This window comes from Periophthalmus magnuspinnatus, chromosome 13, assembly GCF_009829125.3.
Source record: "Periophthalmus magnuspinnatus isolate fPerMag1 chromosome 13, fPerMag1.2.pri, whole genome shotgun sequence".
Lineage (NCBI taxonomy): Eukaryota > Metazoa > Chordata > Actinopteri > Gobiiformes > Gobiidae > Periophthalmus > Periophthalmus magnuspinnatus.
This window is the reverse complement of record NC_047138.1, coordinates 17,569,019-17,589,934: the sequence shown is the minus strand read 5'-3', so window position 1 is coordinate 17,589,934 and position 20,916 is coordinate 17,569,019. Positions and strand designations below refer to the sequence as shown.

Here is a 20,916-nt window from a genome sequence, read left to right as displayed (position 1 = left end):
ATTAATACGTTCTTGGAGCATCTTTAATAGTTCACAAACTAAAAACATCTGAATTGCAACAAAGCCTAAGTGAATATTGTCTACATCTGTTACAGGGAGAGGGACATAACTATTTTACGAACGTGTGTGAATAATGTGCAAGCCAAGTCACTGCAATTGTGCTTTAATTGTTCACATTTTACAACACAGGTGAAACACTCGAGGTGCCTTTAGTGGTAGCTCCATCAACAGGTTTGTGAACCCTTTTATTAACAAAAAAAAAACCAAAACAAAAAAAACCACAACTGAAATTCAAAATATTTATTCCAAAATAAAACTGCCACCAAATTTACACAAGCATGAGAAATCAAATCTATGCATTGTTGCATTAAAATGGTCAACTGGTAATTAGCACACTTGGAAGTCCAAAGCGAAGTTGGCATCCACACAGGAGAAATGGAACCCTTAACAGCAGGAATGTGACAAATGCACACAAAATGGGACATTTACAGTCTCAATTAAAACAAAATTTGAGGTTTTAAGCCCTAATCAATAAAAGCATTGCTGACATACCAACAGCTCCATGGCAAAGCAAATGTTAAAACTCAATGAAACATGCAATATTACCTTGGACTTTCTCACAGCTGCACTACTGAGTAGGACAGTCAATCTACATACCAATCTCCTTTAATCAGACAAGTACACAGAGGAGCCCTCAGAGTCATCAGTGCATTGGGACTATGTGTAGGGAGGGCTGCAATAGAGAATACACTATAGGGCTGAGGGTCTGTTTACAAGCAGAAAAACACTTCTTAGTCATCGGCTGGCGTGGCGCTTCTGGCAGGGCTTGCCGACCTGGAACGACTGAAATGGAGATGCAACAGTTAGAAAATGACCAATAAGGGGAAATAATCCTGCACGTGCCTCACAGCGCTCACTGCTCAGGGATGTGAACTGACCTTTGTGTTAGAGCTTTAGTACCATTGCTGCCGCCGCTACCAACAGGTTATGTTCAGTAAACACTTAATAGTCTAAACATGCCAATATGGGTGGATGTGGTTAAAAGGCTTTACACCGTTTAAATCCATGAATGCAGAATGAGGGGCTGCTCTTGGGTAAGGCATCAAAGCTCACTACTGTAGCTTCATTACATTTTGTCGAGATCTGTACTTCGTATAGTGTATAGTTGCATTAAACACCCATTTGCCCGGTAACACAGGGATACCACTGAAGTGTTGACACAACAGCTCAGGCCTGTTTTAAACTGCATAGGAGTCTCACACACACAGTCACCCTTCACAAGCACACATTCTGCACATGCGTGATGTCAGATCTACTGTCTAAATAGGCCAATAACTGCCTTATCCATCAACATGTTTTCAGGGGGTTGATTTTTGGTTACCTTTGGAGACAGTAGCAGAAACAACAAGTACAGAGAAGCGAAGGATGATAGGACTGAAGGACGGATGACTACAACTCGGAGAGACACCGCGCAGGGTCTTGAAGACTGATCTCTCGTCAGCTCTCTCTTTGACTGTCAGAAGCTAAGAGGCTGCAGAACTCTGGTAGGTAGTGGGGCTCTGGTAGGTAGGGTTATGGATTTAAAGTGCTGTAGCTCTGATCTGTGTGGATCAGCCCCCAGTACGTCTGAAGGTTGGCTGACTCTAGAAGAACGACTCTATGTGTGCGCCGGTCGAACACACTTGGCTACGGGGAGGTGGCTGCTCAGGTCAGCGCTAAGTCACCCTCCCGCAGGACGCACACACGGACAAGGGCCTGGGATCAGCTGCAGTGTCAATGCAGTGCTCAGGTCCCACCATAGGCTTTAAAGAAAATATGAAAAATAAACAAAACTGTACTGCAAAAATGAGTTTTATGCTAACGCTGTGTCTGAACTACAATACTGGTGAAACCGTTTGCTACAGTCAAGCATGTTTGATGAAAAATAGGCCTACAGCAATCTATTCTGGCTAGTTTATTACGGTCAGCTCTAATGAGTGAGATTGCCTAGTGACAAAGGTCATCAGAGCCCATCTTGCATGTCTCTTTACCTGCGTTTGGACAAACAGCACAGTGTCACATATAGAGCTATAGGTCTGGCAGGGCTCTGTGCCACTCCTACGGTCTAGAGCCTGAATCTGCTGCAGAGGACCACACACACAGCTTTTTGATGCAAGGGTTCAACAAGGATCTCGAGTTCATCCCAGCCATGTTATGGCATCTCACTAATGCAAGGGCTAGAAAGTGCACTACTGCATTGTAAAGAGTGATAGTGGACAGAGAGTTTACCTGTTCCTCTTGTGAGATGAGCGAGATCGAGAGCGGGAGCGAGACACAGATCGTCCCCTAGGGGCAGAGCCTGATCGAGACCTAGAGCGACTTAAGCACAGACAGATAGACGTTGGCACCAGAGAAAAACACCATTACCTCAATACTACAGTTTGGCTACAAGCTACCTACCTTCTGACCGGAGTCCTGGATTTAGAGCGTGCAGGGGAGCCAGACCTGAAGAGACAACAGTTTACTCTTAACTTATTAATTCAGAAACATTTCTGACCTAATTTCATTTGCCATGCTAAAGAAAAATACACATGCTTTTAAATACCACACAGACCTTTAATCAATGCCATTTATATATTCACTCTGAACTACCCAGCCCACACACTTTTAGACAGTGAAGTAAGACTGCAAAGAATCATTCATTATTTGATTCAGTTTCGACTAATGATAGCATCTTTATGTTCAGTTTATGACTGAACTTTTAGCTCCCATTCGCCAACTGGAAGGCAGCCATTTCAAATCAAACATGAAGAGGAGCACATTAAAAAAACTGAAAACTTGAGATCTTAACCACTTAGCGTTCCGACGGCCCGCCCGCGGGCTGTTGCCTTTACGTTACAACTTTACAGCAATGTACGTGTATTTTTGCGTCACCCACAAAACCATTTACACCTCTAATCACCACAGTGCTGACAGGAAAGCCGTTTTTACAGAGAAGTCAGAAATGTGGATTTGGACTTCACTTACCATTGAGCGCTCTGGTTCTGTCAAGCATCAACATATTCACACAAAGTTGGTGTCATTCGTTCCGTAAAGGTCCAGAGAATATAATCCAGTCAAGAAATTATGTCCAAAGGAAGTTAGAGCCTCCATGTCCAATCTGCTGCAGGAAAGTGAAATCTGTTCCGTCACTTCTCTGCATTTCTTTTGTCAGTTTCAGGCATAATAAACTTCTAACAGCACCAACTTTGTTCCTCAGCGTGAAACAAACTTGTTAGCTTGTGATTGACACCAAAGTTGGCCAATAAGGTGAGGGCTGTGGGTTACTGGAGCCACGGACAGTGAATGAGTGCTACAGATGACTGAAAGAGTATGCCCCACTCTCCCCCTTGTAGAATCAAGCTGTTACATTACACACGTTTAGTGATGTTTTCCTCTTAAAGCCCATGAAGTGCGGAACACGCTGATGCATGACATGCAGTGGTTTACTGTAAACAGACGGAGTTTTCTGCGCGCGTAAAAAGGCGAGACTGGATGTAAAGATCCGCGCGTAAAATTACGCGCACGTGTGTGTTGCGTAATTTTACGCAGCAGTTTTGCGTTTTAAACATGACGAAACGGACAAAGCAAAGGAAGTGCACAATGGAGGACACTGTGGATGTTTGTACAAGTTAAACTAGAGGCATCTCGGACCCGGAGCGGTTTGTGGAACCGAGTGAAGATCTCATGGTGGACTCAGGAGTAGAGGGACCTTATGATTTGATGGACTGGATGCCGTTCCTGATCGGTAAGCGTGGTTTATTCTGCTATTGACTTAATTGTCAAATGTGTATCATGTGTAATCATTAGCATTAGCTAATGCCAATCTGCACCCCCCGACCACCACCAATCATCACGCACACACGCACTTGAGTGAAGTGTCTTGCCTAAGGACACAATGATCTTAGTTTCCAGTGTGTGTGTGTTTACATTTTGACGTGTGTGTTTGTTGATTGTTTGCAGTGTGTGGTTTGTAAATATATATTTATTTTGACCCATAGCACTTGTTTTGACTGTATTTTATATACAAATATACATTTTCTATTGTGTTTTGATATGATATATAAATGTACAGTAATAGAGCAGCTGGGTGTGCAGATACAGATTCCTCTCAGTGTGAGTTTTCAGTAGAGCCCTCACTGATGTCTGTGGGTTGAAACATTCAAAAGTTATTGCACTTTTTCCAAACATTCTCCAAATGTCTTCATTGGGATAGGTTTGGAGAGGCCTGGACTTACTCATGATAAAATGATTGTAAAACTCATTTTTAATAGGTATTGACCTCAAATTTGAAATGTAAGTTACATTATCAGATTCTGTGCTTAATATCACTATACCAACACAGCTCTGTGCTCACCTGCTTCTGCGCCGGGAATAGGAAGGAGAGCGACGGCGGCTCCTGGAATCAAAGACAATGTTTATCTCGCTTATTATTCCATGAAGTCGAATCACGCATTGGATTTATATAGGGCCTTTAACAAATCCCAGCCATTTTACAGTACATCATTCTTTTCACTCACTCAGTGGTGGTAAGCTACAAATATAGCTAGGGATGGGCGATAAATTGGTATACAATGATTCTTGATACCAATAATTTTTTGATCTGTCCCATTTACCGTGTGCCCTTTGTGAAGAGACCAATGAGACAAAATGGAAAATGAGATTTATGCCAACAAATTTCACTTTTCTTATGGCAACAACAAAATGCATTTTAGTGAGAAGTTTATTTGTGATCGTCAAGATAAATTTGTGGGCCTTGCTATGAATTCCAAATCTGAAATATCAGCCCATCCCCAATTGTAGCCAAAGCTGCTATGGGGTAGACCACCATAAGCAAGTCTGTGCTATCAGCCCCTACAACCACCACCATCACTTCACCCATGTGGTGGTGAGGAAGTGCCCTGCAGATGGAGGTAAACACATACCGGCTGTAGCTGCGGCTCCGGGAGCGAGAACGGTAGCGGCGGCCATGAGAGCGTGAGCGGGACCGAGATCGGGACCGGGACCTGGAAGAGACACAATGTAATCCTTCAGAGAATACCAACTGCTAATGGTGAACAGGAAGACTAGAAGTGGTTGTTTGTCATTAGGATTATAGACATGAGCTTATAGTGAGGGTGACACACGCACACACCTGCTGCGTCTGCCCCCTCCTCCACCTCCTCCTCCCCTCTTGCTGAAGCGGTAGCAGTCATAGGCGTAGTGGCCCCTATCCCCACACTGATAACACCGGTCATTGGGATCAAACTGGCGCCGACTTGGACGCCCACGGCCCTTCCTGGAGAGGCCAGTAGACATCTCTACCCGAACACGAGAGCCACACAGCACCCTAAGGAAAGAAACATGTAACTCCAACTTCCCTCAATTATATAAAAACTAGAACTACTTACTTTCCATCCATGCCTTTAACAGCATCTTCAGCATCCCTGGTGTCTTCAAACTCTACAAAGGCAAACCCAGGTGGGTTTCGGGCCACCCACACACTCCTCAGGGGCCCATAATAACTGAACGCTCTCTCCAGCTCTCCTTTGGCTGCACCGTTGCCCAAGTCACCCACATAGACTTTGCAATCCGGGGCTCGAGAAGAACTTCGGGAGGATGAGTAGTACGACATGGCCGAGTCTGTTGATAAAGAACGAGCCATTACTGTAGGTGAGACTTCAATTTGGGTTAAAGCAAGTCACAGGTAGAACAGCGCCACAGTGCAGTACTGCAACCACAGAGCGCGCCAAACGCACAGATCACTAGCACAAAGGTTATATCGGCCCTCAAAAGATTACACACGACGCCCAGCAGGCAGCAGTGGGGGCATACAGCGGTATCGAGAGTTCATGCGGTCCCGGTTATAGCAGCACAAATATTTGGTAGGCGAGCGAAAGCTGTAGCGAGACGTTAGGCCCTACGTTAAAATGAAACTAAACTAGAGTCCAACCAGTACGGTTTAATTGAGTGTAATATTTGGGTTTGAAATTGACAGATAGTTGTATGTAAAGAGTCGTCTATCGCCCCACAGCTGAGGTACAAGGACATGTCGTAAAGATAAGCCGAAGACGGCCTCCTCCATTACAGCCAAACAATGGCGTCAGCACGCCGTAGCTTAGCCGTAATGAGCCTTACCTTGTTTCGCTGTTCCTCACTTCGCTCCCACGCGGATTGGGTTGTTTAAAATGGGTTTCCAAGATGGAATAATATGTTTCTTAAATTGACGCCAGAAAACAAACACAGCTGAAGAGTAACACTAAAGAGGGAACTATCTGCGCAGAAAGAAGGCTCAGTACTGCGGCCTGCACCGTGTCCTGCTCAGACGTCTGGGCATGCGCGGAGGAGGACGGCACTTCCTTTAAACCCGCGCAACTTATTCCGGAAGTTACCCTGGGACGGACAGCAAATAAGCTCTATAAGGTCTACAAAGCCGTTTTAAAGGGTACCAGATATTCGGTGCATTGTTGACTTGTTGGTGCACATGAACATTGAATACTGTACACAAATCAACCAAATTTATATAATATTTTGGCGACAAAACCTTGACCGGAAGTGCTATCACAAAGAAAGCGCGGTTTAGTCTCGTTTCACAGCAAAAGTGGGCCGGGCGTTTTATACGAACAGGCTTTCTGATGGTACATATTTACACTCATCATGGGATATATTAAAAGCATGTTTAGGAGCATTCGTGTTAGTGCTGTCCTGCATGTCAATGCTGTGTATGCGACAAATGGAGGAGATAAGATCCCATTAGACTTTTCGCGGCTAAAACACGGTGAAATTGAGATGTTACAGGCTGTACTGTTCTCCACAGACCTTTAACCATTCAAGGCCTAATGGCAATTTTAATAAATTTTTCCTCACCTGGATTTTTTTATTTAATTTTGCTGTTAAATGTGGCTCATGCTGCCTCATAATGAATATCTCTCATCTACGAAAAACCTGGGGTCCTATATTTCTTGTCAAACGGGGCCCCACAAGGCCAGACAGTGACTATATTTGGTCTGTTTTCTTTGGTCAGACACACTCACACCAGTGGTCAGCTAGAACCTCCTCAGCAATTGCCTGGGCTATTGAATTGACCTCATGGTGGGTTTTGGCCCTCAAAGTGTATTTTATATGTTGTGAAGAGGTGAGCTGTAATAAACAATGTTCCTGTAGTGGTTGAACTCACATGATCAGCAGGAAAACCATATTTACAGGTCAAACAGAATTACTTTATTTTCACAATATAAGTCAAATGTACCGTTCATGGAGTAGTGTACACATAAAAGCCACACATTACTTGAATTCTTACAAACAAATGTTTAAAGTTACTGAAACCAAACCCAGCACCTCACTGCATGTTCAAACACTCCCTGGTTTAGAATCATTTGGCACTTCTCTTTACTGCAAATACTGCTTTGAAATGTCTTCCACAACCTCTAAGTTTAAAACGCCTCTCCTAGCTGATAATGTTAGACCCTGATACACAATTTACAACAAACACCTGTAATAAAATATAAAAGGCACAGTTCAAACTCCCACTTTGTAAAAAGTACTTTCCACAGGAAAACAATGGGTAAAACTGTCTCAAAAGGCACACAGCAAGCGGGGGGAGAGTGGCCCGGGGGGGGGGGGGGGGGGGGGGGGGGGGGGCCTCAGCTCACGTCAGGCTTTTCTTTGAGAAGAGGACGTAGCTCTGAAACACAAGAGTTTTAAATTAATGTAGAAGATTGAATATTTCATGTGTTTAGAACAAAGTGACAAGTACAACTACCACACTCAAAATGATTCATGCTTAACCAACAGTTGATATGACACTATGAAGAAATTATTCAGCATAAGATGAATGAAACCAGTCACACAGGGTGTTACAGAGGGGTCCTTTCATTATATACGTCTGAAGCTTGAAGCACATTCAATTTCTTATACTGTTATTTCAGGGGTTTTTTAAAGCCACAATAATTGGCTGTCAGTTTGAATGGTCCAACAGCACAACGTGCACAGATAACAACAGATACTGAATACGGCTTATTGTACTGCCATGAGGGCAGCAGTCTAAGCAGGGACTCCCAGACTTCCCTCACCCCAGACACTTTCTTTGGCTCCTCTGGGAGAATCCTAAGGCGCCCCCAGACATATCCCTCCAATGTGTCGTGGGCCTTCCCTGGGGCCCAATTCCAGTGGGACATGCCCAGAACACTTCTCCTAGGAGTAGGCCTGTCACGATCATTACTATATCGACTTGGCTTTCAATACATGTTGGATGGAACAATAATTTTTGGGGGTCAGTGTATATATATATATATATATATATATATATATATATAATTTTTTTTTTTTTTTTTTTTTACTAATGGGACATGTTTGTTATTTTTCCATTCTGTGATAATATTTGAGCTGTAGAGGGATTAATATATGACTTCCATAACTCAGCTACAGACTTACTGCTAAACTAAGTAGTGAAGTGTTTCATTCTGCTTTTTATTTATTGCAGTTTGTGTTTTTTAACAATATTGTACATTTGGAATATTTTCTGGAGATAATTCCACTTTAGGGTTATTGTAGCAGCAGCATAAATTTGTCTCAATATTATTGTTTATCATCTACGAGGGTCATTCAATAAATAAGGTGAATTTTTCGGGAATTTGTCCCATTGAAATTCATAGGAGAATGTCAACTGTGTATGGTGCCACATGTTTCAGCCAAAAAAATGTCCACAAGTGGGCTAAATTGTTTAAAGAAGGACGGAGCAGTGTTGAGGATGAAGGCAGGCCTGGGAGGCCTACAGAAGTGAGGTCTCCTGAGGTGATCGAACCATACACAGTTGACATTCTCCTATGAATTTCAACGGGTTTGCACCCTTCAGCAACCAAAAACTTGATAAATGACCGCTGTTCAATCCTGGAGCATGCTTCTTGGTTGGCCATCTTTGTTAATCGCCAAAACTCTCAAAGTTTTTTTTAATCTGCAAAAGAAATTAAATCCATGTGAAAAACAAGTAAAAAAAAAAAAAAAAAAAGTAAGCTTCTAACTGTATTAAAAGTCCTCATACCGAAAAATTCACCTTATTTATTGAATGACCATCGTAGATGATTAACAATAATATTGAGACGCATTTATGCCACTGCTACAATAACCCTAAAGTGGAATTATCTCCAGAAAATATCCTAAATGTACAATATCTTTAAAAAACACAAACTGCAATAAATAAAAAGCAGAATGAAACACTTTACTACTTAGTTTAGCAGTAGTTAGTCTGTAGCTGAGTTATGGAAGTCATATATTAATCCCTCTACAGCAAATATTATCACAGAATGGAAAAATAACAAACATGTCCCATTAGTAAAAAAAAAAATATATATATATATATATATATATATATATATACTGACCTCCAAAAATTATTGTTCCATCCAACATGTATTGAAAGCCAAGTCCATATAGTAATGATCGTGACAGGTCTACTCCTAGGAGAAGTGTTCTGGGCATGTCCCACTGGAATTGGGCCCCAGGGAAGGCCCACGACACATTGGAGGGATATGTCTGGGGGCGCCTTAGGATTCTCCCAGAGGAGCTGAAGAAAGTTTCTGGGGTGAGGGAAGTCTGAGAGTCCCTGCTTAGACTGCTGCCCTCATGGCCTGGTCTTCAGTCACATCAGCCATTTAGCAGGCAGATGGAGAAGAGCAGGAGGCTGGATGTGGCCCTCTTAGAGCTGAGTGTGTAGGGACATGTATCTGTGCCCCCAATGGTAAGAGACTGTAGTGTGAATGTAGTTTGTGAGCTGTCTGTGGAGATCTGTGTACCTTTTCCCAGGACTCTGGTATTATAGATGGTGGTGACTGACTCCTGCTGCTGTCCTATGATGTGGTATTATTAAAATGTCCTATATTGGAATATCGCACATGTTTTGAGTAATCCTTTTATTACTCTGTCTCTATCTCCAATGCTCAAAATGCAGTGGTGGTTTTCAAGTTAACACCTTTTAGCTTTAGTTCAGACAAAATTATCCAAATGATTTTAGTGAAGGTGTATGGACTTTAAAAACACAGTGGAGTACTTCCTGTATTACCACATGACATCATAAGGTGGAACAGAGTGTTTTCAATTTGAGAGAAGAACAAAATATCCAGGGTTTGTGTGTTAAACATGTGTGACTGAAACAAAACACAACTCTAAGTATGTTTTTGATGAGGAAACAACATTATAACATAGTTCATAAAATAGCGTAATATGGGCCCTTTAAATAAATACCACACCTGATATAAATGCAGAGATACTAAAGGAGTGTTTAAACAGACAGGAGGACAGCCTTTTGTGAATGTACTTGTGAATGTACTTGTGAATGTGTTGTACCTTTCATTTCAGCAGGCTGTTCCACGCTGCCCTCTGCCGGTATGCTGCTGGGTTCACAGTTGTTGGTCTTCTTGGGAGTTTTGAGCCCATCAACAGCATCAGTTTTCACCAAACAGAGCGTCTGCAGCAGCCCCATGGAGTCAAAGTCCTCCCCCGCACACTGGCCCCTCCTTCTGAGCAACTCCAGCACCTGCGCCAAACCAAAGGACAACCTATTCATTACATGCACGGGACAGGTGGACTGCACATTATTCACATACACTACTAGTCAAAAGTTGGACACACCTTCTCATTTCATGTATTTCAAATAATCATGGAAATAAAGAAGAAAAATAAATGAAATACTGTGTCTTAACTTTTGCCTTGAGTGTAAATATAAGGTTTAATAAGTTCTTTTTAATTAGGGGAGATCTGGTCCTGGTTCAGTCTTTATTTTTAATAGCTTTAAACATGAGCTTTGGGTAATGATTGAAAAACACGATGGTGGACAAAGGTGGTCGAAATGTTTATTCTGCAAGGTGGCTGGGCGCTCCCTTAGAGATAGGGTGAGGAGCAGGTTCGTCACCTTCTTGTCTCTAATGAGATATGATTGCCCATTCAAAGGATTACATTAAAGGTCATAAAAGTAATTTCCTTTCTTCCATGTATTTGAGCAAAATGTGTCTTGTTCCAGTACAGATACATTGTATAAGCAGCTCTTGAGGTCAAAATAAGTCCGCTATATAGTGACTGCATTTATAAAGCATTTTATTGTACAATAACCAAGACGTTGCAATCCCTAAAGTATCTGGTTGTATTTAACTTTACTGCCACTGCAAAATTCTGCTCTAGTCTCTTATAAACTCATTGTGGTGAATAATTACAATGCAGAATGTGTAAGGTAAGTAAGAAATAACTTTGGACCACTGCGAAACATTTAAAATGAACTACAGTAGTTCTGTTTTCCATGTTTTTAAGAATGTAAAAATCTGGTACAGTGCCTTAAGGCAGATCTATTCTGCAAACTCAACTTTTCAGAGCTTTTAACCATGTTGTAGTTGTTTTCCCTTCTTTTGAGAATATTTAATCACTTATTTTCAAGACACCATATTGCTTATTAATTTTCGCCGCCACGGCATACACCCACTGCTCTGTACTTCACTGTTAATCAGTGATACATGTAGGATTCGGCAGCATTGTCATTTTGGTAAAAAAAAAAGTTTAAATCTGTTACTCGCTTGGACACACCTTGATGTACTTGTAGGACTTCAGCTCGCTGATGTTCTCTTCCAGAAAGAGCAGGTATAAAGAAAGATCATCCCACTGGCCAGCAGGGGTGGGCAGGACACTCATAGTGGGAAGAGATTGATAGGTTTCAAGGAAGCGGGCATATCCTTGGCAAAAGAGAGGGCGGAGACTGGAGTAGATCACCACAGGCATCAGAGCCACAAAGACGATGAGGTTTACCATACTGATAGACACAAAGCAGAACAGACCGGATCACACAGAAGCCCTTTAAGGCAACAGTGTGCCATCGCAGACAGTCTATTTATAAAGTAGATGCTATACTTTTGGCTGATTTTTTGTTATAATCAGTCTTCATGTTTTCTGTTGTTCTCCAATTTGAATGAATAAGTGATTCACAAGTAAACATCTAAATCATGACTTGGAGAATAAGAGGAACTGTTTTTATCTATGCTAGCCTAAAAATGAAGTAAGTCTAAGAGTAAAAATTATTTTTGGGAAATTACTTTTTAAAGTAAATGGAATTGTCTGGAAGTAACGCCTGATTTACATTTTCAAAATACTGTAATTGGAAGGATAAAACATTGAATAATGCATAAAATCTGGTAAGTTCAAGTTATTCAGTTGACAATGACAATTAGTACTTATTAAAAATAATTGCATTTTTGTAGCAATGGTTCTCCAAGTCATTTCCATGTAAATGGACCCAAAACATATTACCAAAATGTACCTGGTCTGACTAGAAAGTAGCTACCCCAAAGCACCAAAAAAAGTGTGACTCCAGTCTTTAGTTCCTACTCTGTTAGTATGTTTACACTCCTTGACTGATCCAAGTAGGATCTATCCAGAAAACTGAATTATGTCAACTGAACAAAAGTTTTAGTACTGTTACATAAGCAGCTCTGCTTGTGTACAAGTCTCTACATGGCCTAGCACCAAAGTACATCTCTGACTGGTTAATGTCCTTATGCCATATGAACCATCTTGTACTCTCAGACCTCACCAATCAGCCTCCTGCTTTAGGCCTTTTGTAGTCCTGGTTTTGTCCTTCTATAGTCCTTTACTCCTGAAGTAGTCCTGGTTTACTCCCGTTTTACTCCAGGACTCTGTCAGACCTCAGGGACTGGTCTCCTGCTGGTGCCCAGAGTCAAGACTAAATATGGGGAATCAGCGTTTCAGTTTTATGTAGGCTCCCAGCTCTAAATGGTTCTGTTTAGCTGTGCATATGACTGAAAGGGTTTTATTCTGCACTCTTCTCTTTTAATGTTTAATGTTATTTTATGATGATTAGTTGTTTGCTTGTATTGTGACTTTAATGTGTTTCTTACTCTGTAAAGCACTTTGAATTACTTTGTGTATGAATTGAACTATACAAATAAACGTCCCTTGCCTTACATGGCCAAATGTAGTAAGTAGAAGTAAAAGAATGATGTCTAAAAACTGGACAGAAAGATTTAATTAAAATAGTTACTGTTAAAGTAAGTTTAACTGAGTAGTCAACTGCACATTCCTGATTGTTGAGCCCCTAAAGTTGCATTAAGAATGAATGCCATTTTCCAGTGTGTACCCTCATGAGCTCTCACCTGAGCAGAGAAAAGACCCCCACGGCAATGAGCTTGCACTGCACCTTCTCCGGCACGCTGAGGTCCGACAGGAGCAGGCCCACCCGCAGGGAACACCCAAACTCATCGGTGACGGAGGCCAGGCGCAGGTAGTAGCCCAGGTACACGCAGGCACACAGCAGGGTGAACAGGGTGAGCGCTCGGCACAGCAGGTAGTACAGCAGCAAGCTACGCCCATTGCGCTTTGTCATCAGAAAGCGCTCCACCAGAGGATAATTAAAACAGCCCTCGCTTAGGTCACTACAGAGGAGACAAATTATTATTACTCGGCACAGCCATCCCACTCTCTCACTTTATTTTTGTTAATGTGTTGTCACAATACTAAAATATCAAACTCAATTTCGATACTAGGAAATGGACTCAATACCTAATATGGATTCCGATACCATGATGAGAATGAAAAACTCTTCAGTTAGACAATGGAATGTGATTTTCACCATTAAATTGTAATATTTTCTTTTACATTATCATATGGCCTTATATTGGTGTAATCTCTCAGTCATCCAGGTAGGTTCCATGTGGTCCATGGGCGTATACTAGTCTATGTGGGCTTATACTTGTTCTGACACAGCTTAGATAAATCTAAAGCTATTTAGAATTTTAAATTTCGATACTTTTGACAGCCCCATTTTTTGTATTGTCTTGTGACTGAAAGTAATAGCAAGGTGGGCGTGGACAGGACTTGCAAATGGAGCTCAACAGTCACTTTTAAGTCTGCTCCAGTTAAAGAAGTAAATTTTCCATTCATTTTTCCCATAGAGTTTTCAAAAAAATTCAAATATTAAGAGCTCAAAGGCATCGTGGTGGCAAACCAGCTACTTGCAAAATAATATCCATAGCACGCTTGTTTTAATTCCAAAAAGCACATTTGAAATTCAAGATTCTGTGAAATGTTTTAATAACTTTGCGGTTTATATAGTTTCAGAAAAATATTTTAAATAAAATTATAGGTCTTGTGCTCATTAGTCCCCATGTAGCTGATTAGCCTTGAAAATGGACAGTCACTGTTGAGCTCCATATGGTATCCTTATTTAAAGAACACTTTCATTCTCCTTTAAACATGCTTTTGGTCATCTTGGGATAAGTATTTCACATTTTGTAACAATAATCTTAAAATAATGTCTGCACTTGGAAAATATACTTTATAAACTACACCTCTGTTTCCACTGAACAGATTCTGCACTCTTCTCTCATTTTATGTTTATCATTTATTTATATTGTGATTTTAATGGGCCTCAATTAGGCATCTCGATGAATAATGGGAATATAAACAAAACCCCTATGAACACGATTTGAGCACAGAACAAGTTTATGGACTTATGAAAACTGGGTAAACCAGAGTTTTACCTGGGACAACAATCCAGGCAAAAATCTTTAACTCATTTTTGAGTGCTCAGAGAAGACACCAATACATTAATGGATTAATGAAAGAATTCCAGGAATGTCTTTGATAAGAGAACAACAGTTAAAAGCTTTTTTTTTTTAAATAAAACATATGCTTTTTCAGTACAAAACTATCACTATCATTATTTTACACTTTGTTCATTGAAAACTGCAATATGGAACAAAAAAAAACATAAACGTGTCCATTGACCTTCTGTTCAAAACTGCAAAAATGATTCTCTGTGCTCGCCTTTTCATAGTGGCATTTCACCATAACAAGCACAGGATTTTTATTTATGTGCTTCTCTTTTTGAAAGATGGCCGGCAAATGTGACATTTTGGGATGTGAGGGAGCACCTGGTGGAAGAGCTGAGGTGCTTAGCTAGCGTGACGGCGCGGTTGTAGCAGCGGTCCAGCTCCTCCATGATGAAGGCCAGGTCAGACTGTAGGAGGGGGGCTGCGGAGAACCTCCAGAACAGAGCAGGGCTGTACATGAGCACGGCCACTAGGAGGAGCACATACGGGAAGAACTGCAACACAAGCACAGACTGGCAATCAAACACACAGTCACAGAGCAATGTATAACAGGGACTGATCTTAACTGAACATCCTAACAACAGTTATGAGCACTACTACACTCAAAAATTCTTTAGATTATTAATACTACAGACTTAGAGTGCATACGGTGCACCTCTCGTCCAGTGGCCACAATTATTCAGAATAAATAAAAGTAATGAGAAGAGCTCAGACCGTGCAGTTCAGTGGTGCCAGTGGAGGTCTGCAGCACTCCAGATTAATACAAACAACGCAACAAAAAGAAACTCCCCCCCCACTGCAGCTGCAGCTAGACTGAGTGAAGTCTGAGTGAAGTGTTAGTCAGTTTAATGTGGAGAAGGTTGCAGAGGTGATCATCTGGACATCGTTTTTTAAATTACGAAGTTTCAGCTCCCTCCATAAGTCATAGTCTTGTTTTGAGACTTATACTACACTACACTTAGTTAAATAAGTCCTGCCTCCCTGAGGGAAGACTTTTCAGGTGGTGGGTCTGCCATCTGCTTCATTCCACATTACAGCAATAACCTTTTCCATCTCTAATGAGACAAGCAGTTGACGTCATCATGCAAATTTACACATCAGATCTGTGAAGAGGCAAGCCCACTCCCAGTAACAACGCATGTAATCCAAGGAATTTTTGAACAATAAAAATATGAGTAATTGATTAAAATGCAAAATAGATCACACTGAATATCTTTCACAAACACTGTTCAGATGACTACTGCTGAAACCTTCTATCATTTGAGTCCTCAGTGATAAAAGAGTCAGTGAAACCCTTGCTTATTTCAATATGCTGGTGCCCCATATGTGGCAGTTAAGAAGGCGTTTCTTAGTAAATATATTTTGTCTGTAAGTTAAATGTAAGTGAGTGACGTGGGGTTCGTAGCTGGATGTTGGCAAATTAAGCATAACTTTGATTTAAGAAGTGCCATTTCTGAACATTTTCTAAGAAACATTTGTGCATGAGTTACCCAAGTTAACCTCAGATATGTACAGTACCTTGTGTAGCCACAGGGGGAGTGTGTGAGTGTGCACAGCGGCCCAGCAGAAGGAGTCCACATACGCCGCCTGTCTCCATGAGAAGTTGGTGGGAGAGAAGCAGCTGATCTGTGTCCCTGTCAGAGTAACAGAACGTGTGAACAGCAGAGACCACTGCACTTGCCCTACACCTGTCCCTAACCCAGACATGGGCAAACTACAGCCCTTTGGGCTAATTAATCTGGTCCGACGAACGTGACCAAATTTTAATAAAATAGGTAAGGGTAAACCTTGTTCAATTTACATTTGCCCTGTAATGCCAACGTTTCCCCAAGATGGCCCACTTCAGCTACATAAACCTTTTTCGCATGTATTACTCTCTTATCAACACTTCTGCAAAAATTATCTTATCAAAAAAAAGAAAGGTGGATAGTGAGCGCCGAGTGTTTAATATGGAGTGGACACCAAAATATTTTTTTCACTGAAGTCCGATCAAAGGCTTTATGCCTAATATTCTGTTGTAAAACTGTTGTAGTTTTCAAAGAGTACAATATCAGCTGTCACTTTTGCTACGAAGCATGCCAACTACGCTAGCAGTCAACACAGGAACGGGCAACTATGGCTCAGAGGTTGGCAGTCAATTACACCTAATTTAATGCATTTGGAAAACAATTTGTGTGTGTGTTATATATATACACACACACACGGACAAAATTGATGGTACCCTTAAACTCACAATGGTCACAGAAATAACTTGAATCTAACAAAAATAATAATAAATAAAAATTCTATGAAATTTAACCAATGAAACTATGCTTCAACAGAATTACCTAAAAAATGTGACCAAAGGGACATGTTAATCCAAGGTGTGTCCACTAATTAGCATCACAGGTGTCTACAATCTTGTAATCAGTGGGCCTATATATAGGGCTACAGGTCATCACTGTGCTGTTTGGTGACATGGTATGTACCACACTCAACATGGACCAGAGGAAGCAGAGAAAAGAGTTGTCTCAGGAGATTAGAAAGAAAATTTGGACAAGCATGTTAAAGGTAAAGGCTTTAAGACCATCTCCAAGCAGTTTGATGTTCCTGTGACTACAGTTGCACATATTATTCAGAAATTTAAGATCCATGGGACTGTAGCCAACCTCCCTGGACGTGGCCACAGGAGGAAAATTGATGACAAATCAAAGGGATAGATAATACGAATGGAAACAAAAGAGCTCAGAAAAGTTTCTAAAGAGATTAAAGGTGAACTTCAAGCTCAAGGAACATCAGTGTCAGATTGCATCTTCTGTCAAAATATTAAGTTAAGAGTACCATCATTTTTGTCCAGACCTGTTCCATTGAACCTACCCTGACCACTGCACCACTATGCCACCTGTCTCTACAAGAAGTTAGTGGGAGAGAAGCAGCTGATCATTGTCTTTAAGGCGGGGCTCCTCACCACTAAACCTTTCCTTGAGTGTGAACAGGACAGAGCACGGGCATATTCTTAAAACCTTTTCTTAAGTGTTTTAAATGGCTGTTTTGATTGTGCCGCATAACAAAATGCATTGGAATTGGTGTAAATTAAAAAAAACTTATTTCCTTATTTGAAATTTTAATTTGAAATCTCAACTTTTGCATGCAATTTATTTGTTTCATCTCTTCATAAGGCATATAGTAATTGGAATGTTTTATAATAAACACTACAATAATTTGAATATTTGTATGAGCTAGGTTGTGAAAACTAGTATTGAAGCTGCTACTACTACTCAATACTCATTTGAGGAAGTATTGATACAAAAAGTCACAGGTCAGAAATGTACCTTTCCTGAATAGCTTCAGAATGATCTTGATCTGTATTAGAACAAGTATAATACCACATAGCCCAGTATACGCCCATGGACCATTGTGGAACCTACCTGGACAACTGAGGGATTACACAGATATAGGTCCACATGGGAATATAAAATAAATGAATACCATTTAATGTTGAAAATCACATACTATTGTTTAAAGAAAGTGATTTTTATTATCGTGGTATCGGAAATCAGTATTGAGTCTATTCCATAGTATCAAAATTGAGTTTGGAGTTTTAGTATTGTAACACTAGTATAACCTCGGATCCCTGTGTTTGGGAAACCCCTGTAGTACTGACCGACAGACACCTCCTGGGCAAAGGCCAGGGAGATGAGCAGGAGAGGCAGCCCCACAGCCACACATGTCACCAGTTTGTCGGTGGCCAGCTCCGTCCGAATGCTCCGGTACCGTGCAGGGTTGGGATCCTTCAGCAGGAAGTCACTGAACACGTACTCTGTGGCAACATGGGCAATCGCCATCTCCCACACCTGAAAACACATACACAGAGGCAAAGCTAGGACATTTAGTCAGAACTCAGAATTATTGTTCCAATTCACGAGAACATTTTGTGCGTGAGTGATTGGCTGTGTCCGCAAGGACATATTGTTGGGAATTGCCTCCTGTCAGCTAAATAATGCTGGGAACATGTCTGTCCATATAAGTCCTATGTAAGATATATAGAATATATAGAAGACATATATGCTACTGTATAAGATGTATTATGATGTATGGTGTAAAAACTCTCTAAGCTATCTTGAGAGGAGTTAATGTGCTGTCAATAAAGTCTTCATTTGGAGAATAAACCATTACAAAAATATTAGAAAAGTAAAAATAACTTCTTAGTACAAGTTAATAAGTTATTTAGCCTATTAGTAAAATGCAACTAAGACTACTTTGCTAATTTATGAAACTTCCAGGTTTTTTTTTATCTCAATTGAATTCATTAGTAAATTAGAGCTGTAGGATTCATTGACTAATTATGGCTAGTTGACTACAAGAAATAATCATCAGAATGGTCATACATGGTAATGGTTCTCTGAACTATACAGACTAATAGATACAAAAAGACATTTTGTAACAAAAGAGTGTCATTATTCAAAAACATCAAAATGAAACCAGATTTGGTCATGACTGCTTGTGGTGTCTGGAGGCTAGCTTATAGTGCTGAGCAGCAGCCCCAGACTCTGAGCCGGTCAGGGGGTATTTTCAGAGCACAGCTGTCCAGGGGAATGTGAAGCAACTGGGCAATGTCAGACATGTCTGAGGCATCACCCAAACACCACCACCATGAGGAGCAAAACAAGTCCACCATGTCTGAGGACCAAAACAAGTCCAGACCATGTGAAACTAGACCAAAACAAGTCCAGACCATGTCAAACTAGACCAAAACAAGTCCAGACCATGTGACACTGGACCAAAACAAGTCCAGACTCCAGACCATCTGCAACTAGGCCTGTCACGATAACACGATGAGCTTACATCTATATTTACTTCAGCGATATATTTATTACTGAAGTAAATATAGACAATACATGATAATATTGAAACCAAATCATAAAACAACACATTTATAATTTTAGTTCATAATTCAACTTTCTTCAGCTCAAATTTTTTTTTAAAAAGCTAAACATTTCCCACTATTAGTAAATGACTGTTCCATCTGACTTTATTGAACGATAAGTTCATATAGTAATTGTCGTGACAGTCCTATGTCCAACTGGACCAAAATAAGTCCAGTGCATCTGAAACTGGACCAAAATGAGTCCAGACCAGTTTTGGTCTAAAACTGGACCAAAACATGTCCAGTCCATTTGAAACTGGACCAAAACAAGTCCAGTACATCTGAAATTGGACAAAAACTAGTTCTGACCATATGAAAATGGACTGAAAACAAGATTAGTCCATCTGAAACATGGACCAAAACAAGTCCAGTCAATTTGAAACTAGCCTTTAGTACCAAAGCAGCTACTGTAGGACAAGGACTTACTAGGATGTCACTGGGTCTAAACTAGAACCAAACCAGGATTAAAAAGGACTGGACTACCATCTGATTGGACTGCTTATTCATAAATTGTCTTTCCAATATCAATATTGATACTGGCCAAAAAAAACACAAAGACCCACAAAGTTCGAGGTTCAGTCAGATTATAGTCCAGTCTACCTGGTTCCATTTTAGTGCTGGTTTGGTTCTAGCTTAGACCCAGTGAAGTTCTGGTTAGTCCTCTTTTACAGCTGCTTTGCTTTTTAGATTAATTTGCATTTTTCTTGAGCCTCAGACCAGACTAGATCAGTCCTGGCTGCCTTACATGGTAAATTTACATTTTTGCCCTCGTTTAGTCCCTTTTTAGTTTTGGTTTATTCCCGGTTTAGTCCTGTTTTAGAAAGAGAGCCACACCGGCCTTTATGGTCTCTCGTGTCGACAGTCGCACAGAGCAGTAAACATTTATTACTCCACTACTAACGCACCAAAAACTGAACAAAGCTGTTCTAGGCGCGGGACATGACTAAACCCTAGGCATCGCCGACTCCTCACACCGCGCTGCTGCTGCTGTTGCTGCTGCTGTAAGGGGAAAACGTGTCGGCTCTTTTGTTTTCTTACCTGAATGAGCGGCTAAACGCGGCTGAAAAGGGCTCGGAGCGGGTCAGACCATGGACCTGAGGTAAAAGTGAAACTTGTGGAGTGACGATCAGAAGAAGCGAGTGTCGCGTAAATACACGGAACAATAACAAGTTTCAGAATAAGCTTCTTCCTGTGCGCCACGCTCTTCTTCCGCCGCCTCCAAGACAAGGTAGTGCAGGTCATGCGCGCACGCCTAAGGCGCGCGTAAGAAAAGGTTGGGTGAGGTCATAAACAGGTGCTGTAATGAGGGATGATTATTATTATTATTATTATTATTATTATTATTATTATTATTATTATTATTATTATACTCAAATAAATAGGCCTAGCTACAGCTAATTATTCTAT

At 40.9% G+C, this 20,916-nt stretch overlaps 2 protein-coding genes across 3 annotated transcripts; both read right to left on the bottom strand.

The window, feature by feature from the left end:
• Positions 1–285: 285 nt before the first annotated feature.
• On the bottom strand, positions 286–6,334 carry srsf7a (serine and arginine rich splicing factor 7a). Of its 2 annotated transcripts, XR_004542141.2 has the most exons (9): positions 6,136–6,334; positions 5,409–5,640; positions 5,153–5,347; positions 4,944–5,024; positions 4,376–4,417; positions 2,440–2,484; positions 2,269–2,358; positions 1,382–1,802; positions 703–843 (listed from the first exon to the last, which is right to left on the bottom strand). XR_004542141.2 is itself a non-coding variant. In XM_033976999.2 (8 exons), the coding sequence occupies exons 2-8, from the start codon at positions 5,630–5,632 to the stop codon at positions 792–794; spliced, it is 729 nt and encodes a 242-aa protein (XP_033832890.1). In that variant the 5' UTR covers positions 5,633–5,640; positions 6,136–6,334; the 3' UTR covers positions 286–791. The 2 variants fall into 2 exon arrangements, 1 of the variants encoding a protein (XP_033832890.1); XM_033976999.2 differs by lacking the exon at positions 1,382–1,802 and having other exon boundaries at positions 286–843.
• A 1,275-nt stretch (positions 6,335–7,609) lies between these two features.
• On the bottom strand, positions 7,610–20,682 carry LOC117380224 (pannexin-1-like). The gene is made up of 8 exons (XM_033976990.2): positions 20,548–20,682; positions 18,247–18,436; positions 16,122–16,237; positions 14,925–15,097; positions 13,146–13,424; positions 11,566–11,788; positions 10,339–10,528; positions 7,610–7,681 (listed from the first exon to the last, which is right to left on the bottom strand). Exons 2-8 carry the CDS (start codon positions 18,425–18,427, stop codon positions 7,641–7,643), a joined length of 1,203 nt encoding a protein of 400 aa, XP_033832881.1. The 5' UTR covers positions 18,428–18,436; positions 20,548–20,682; the 3' UTR covers positions 7,610–7,640.
• Between the last annotated feature and the right edge of the window lie 234 nt (positions 20,683–20,916).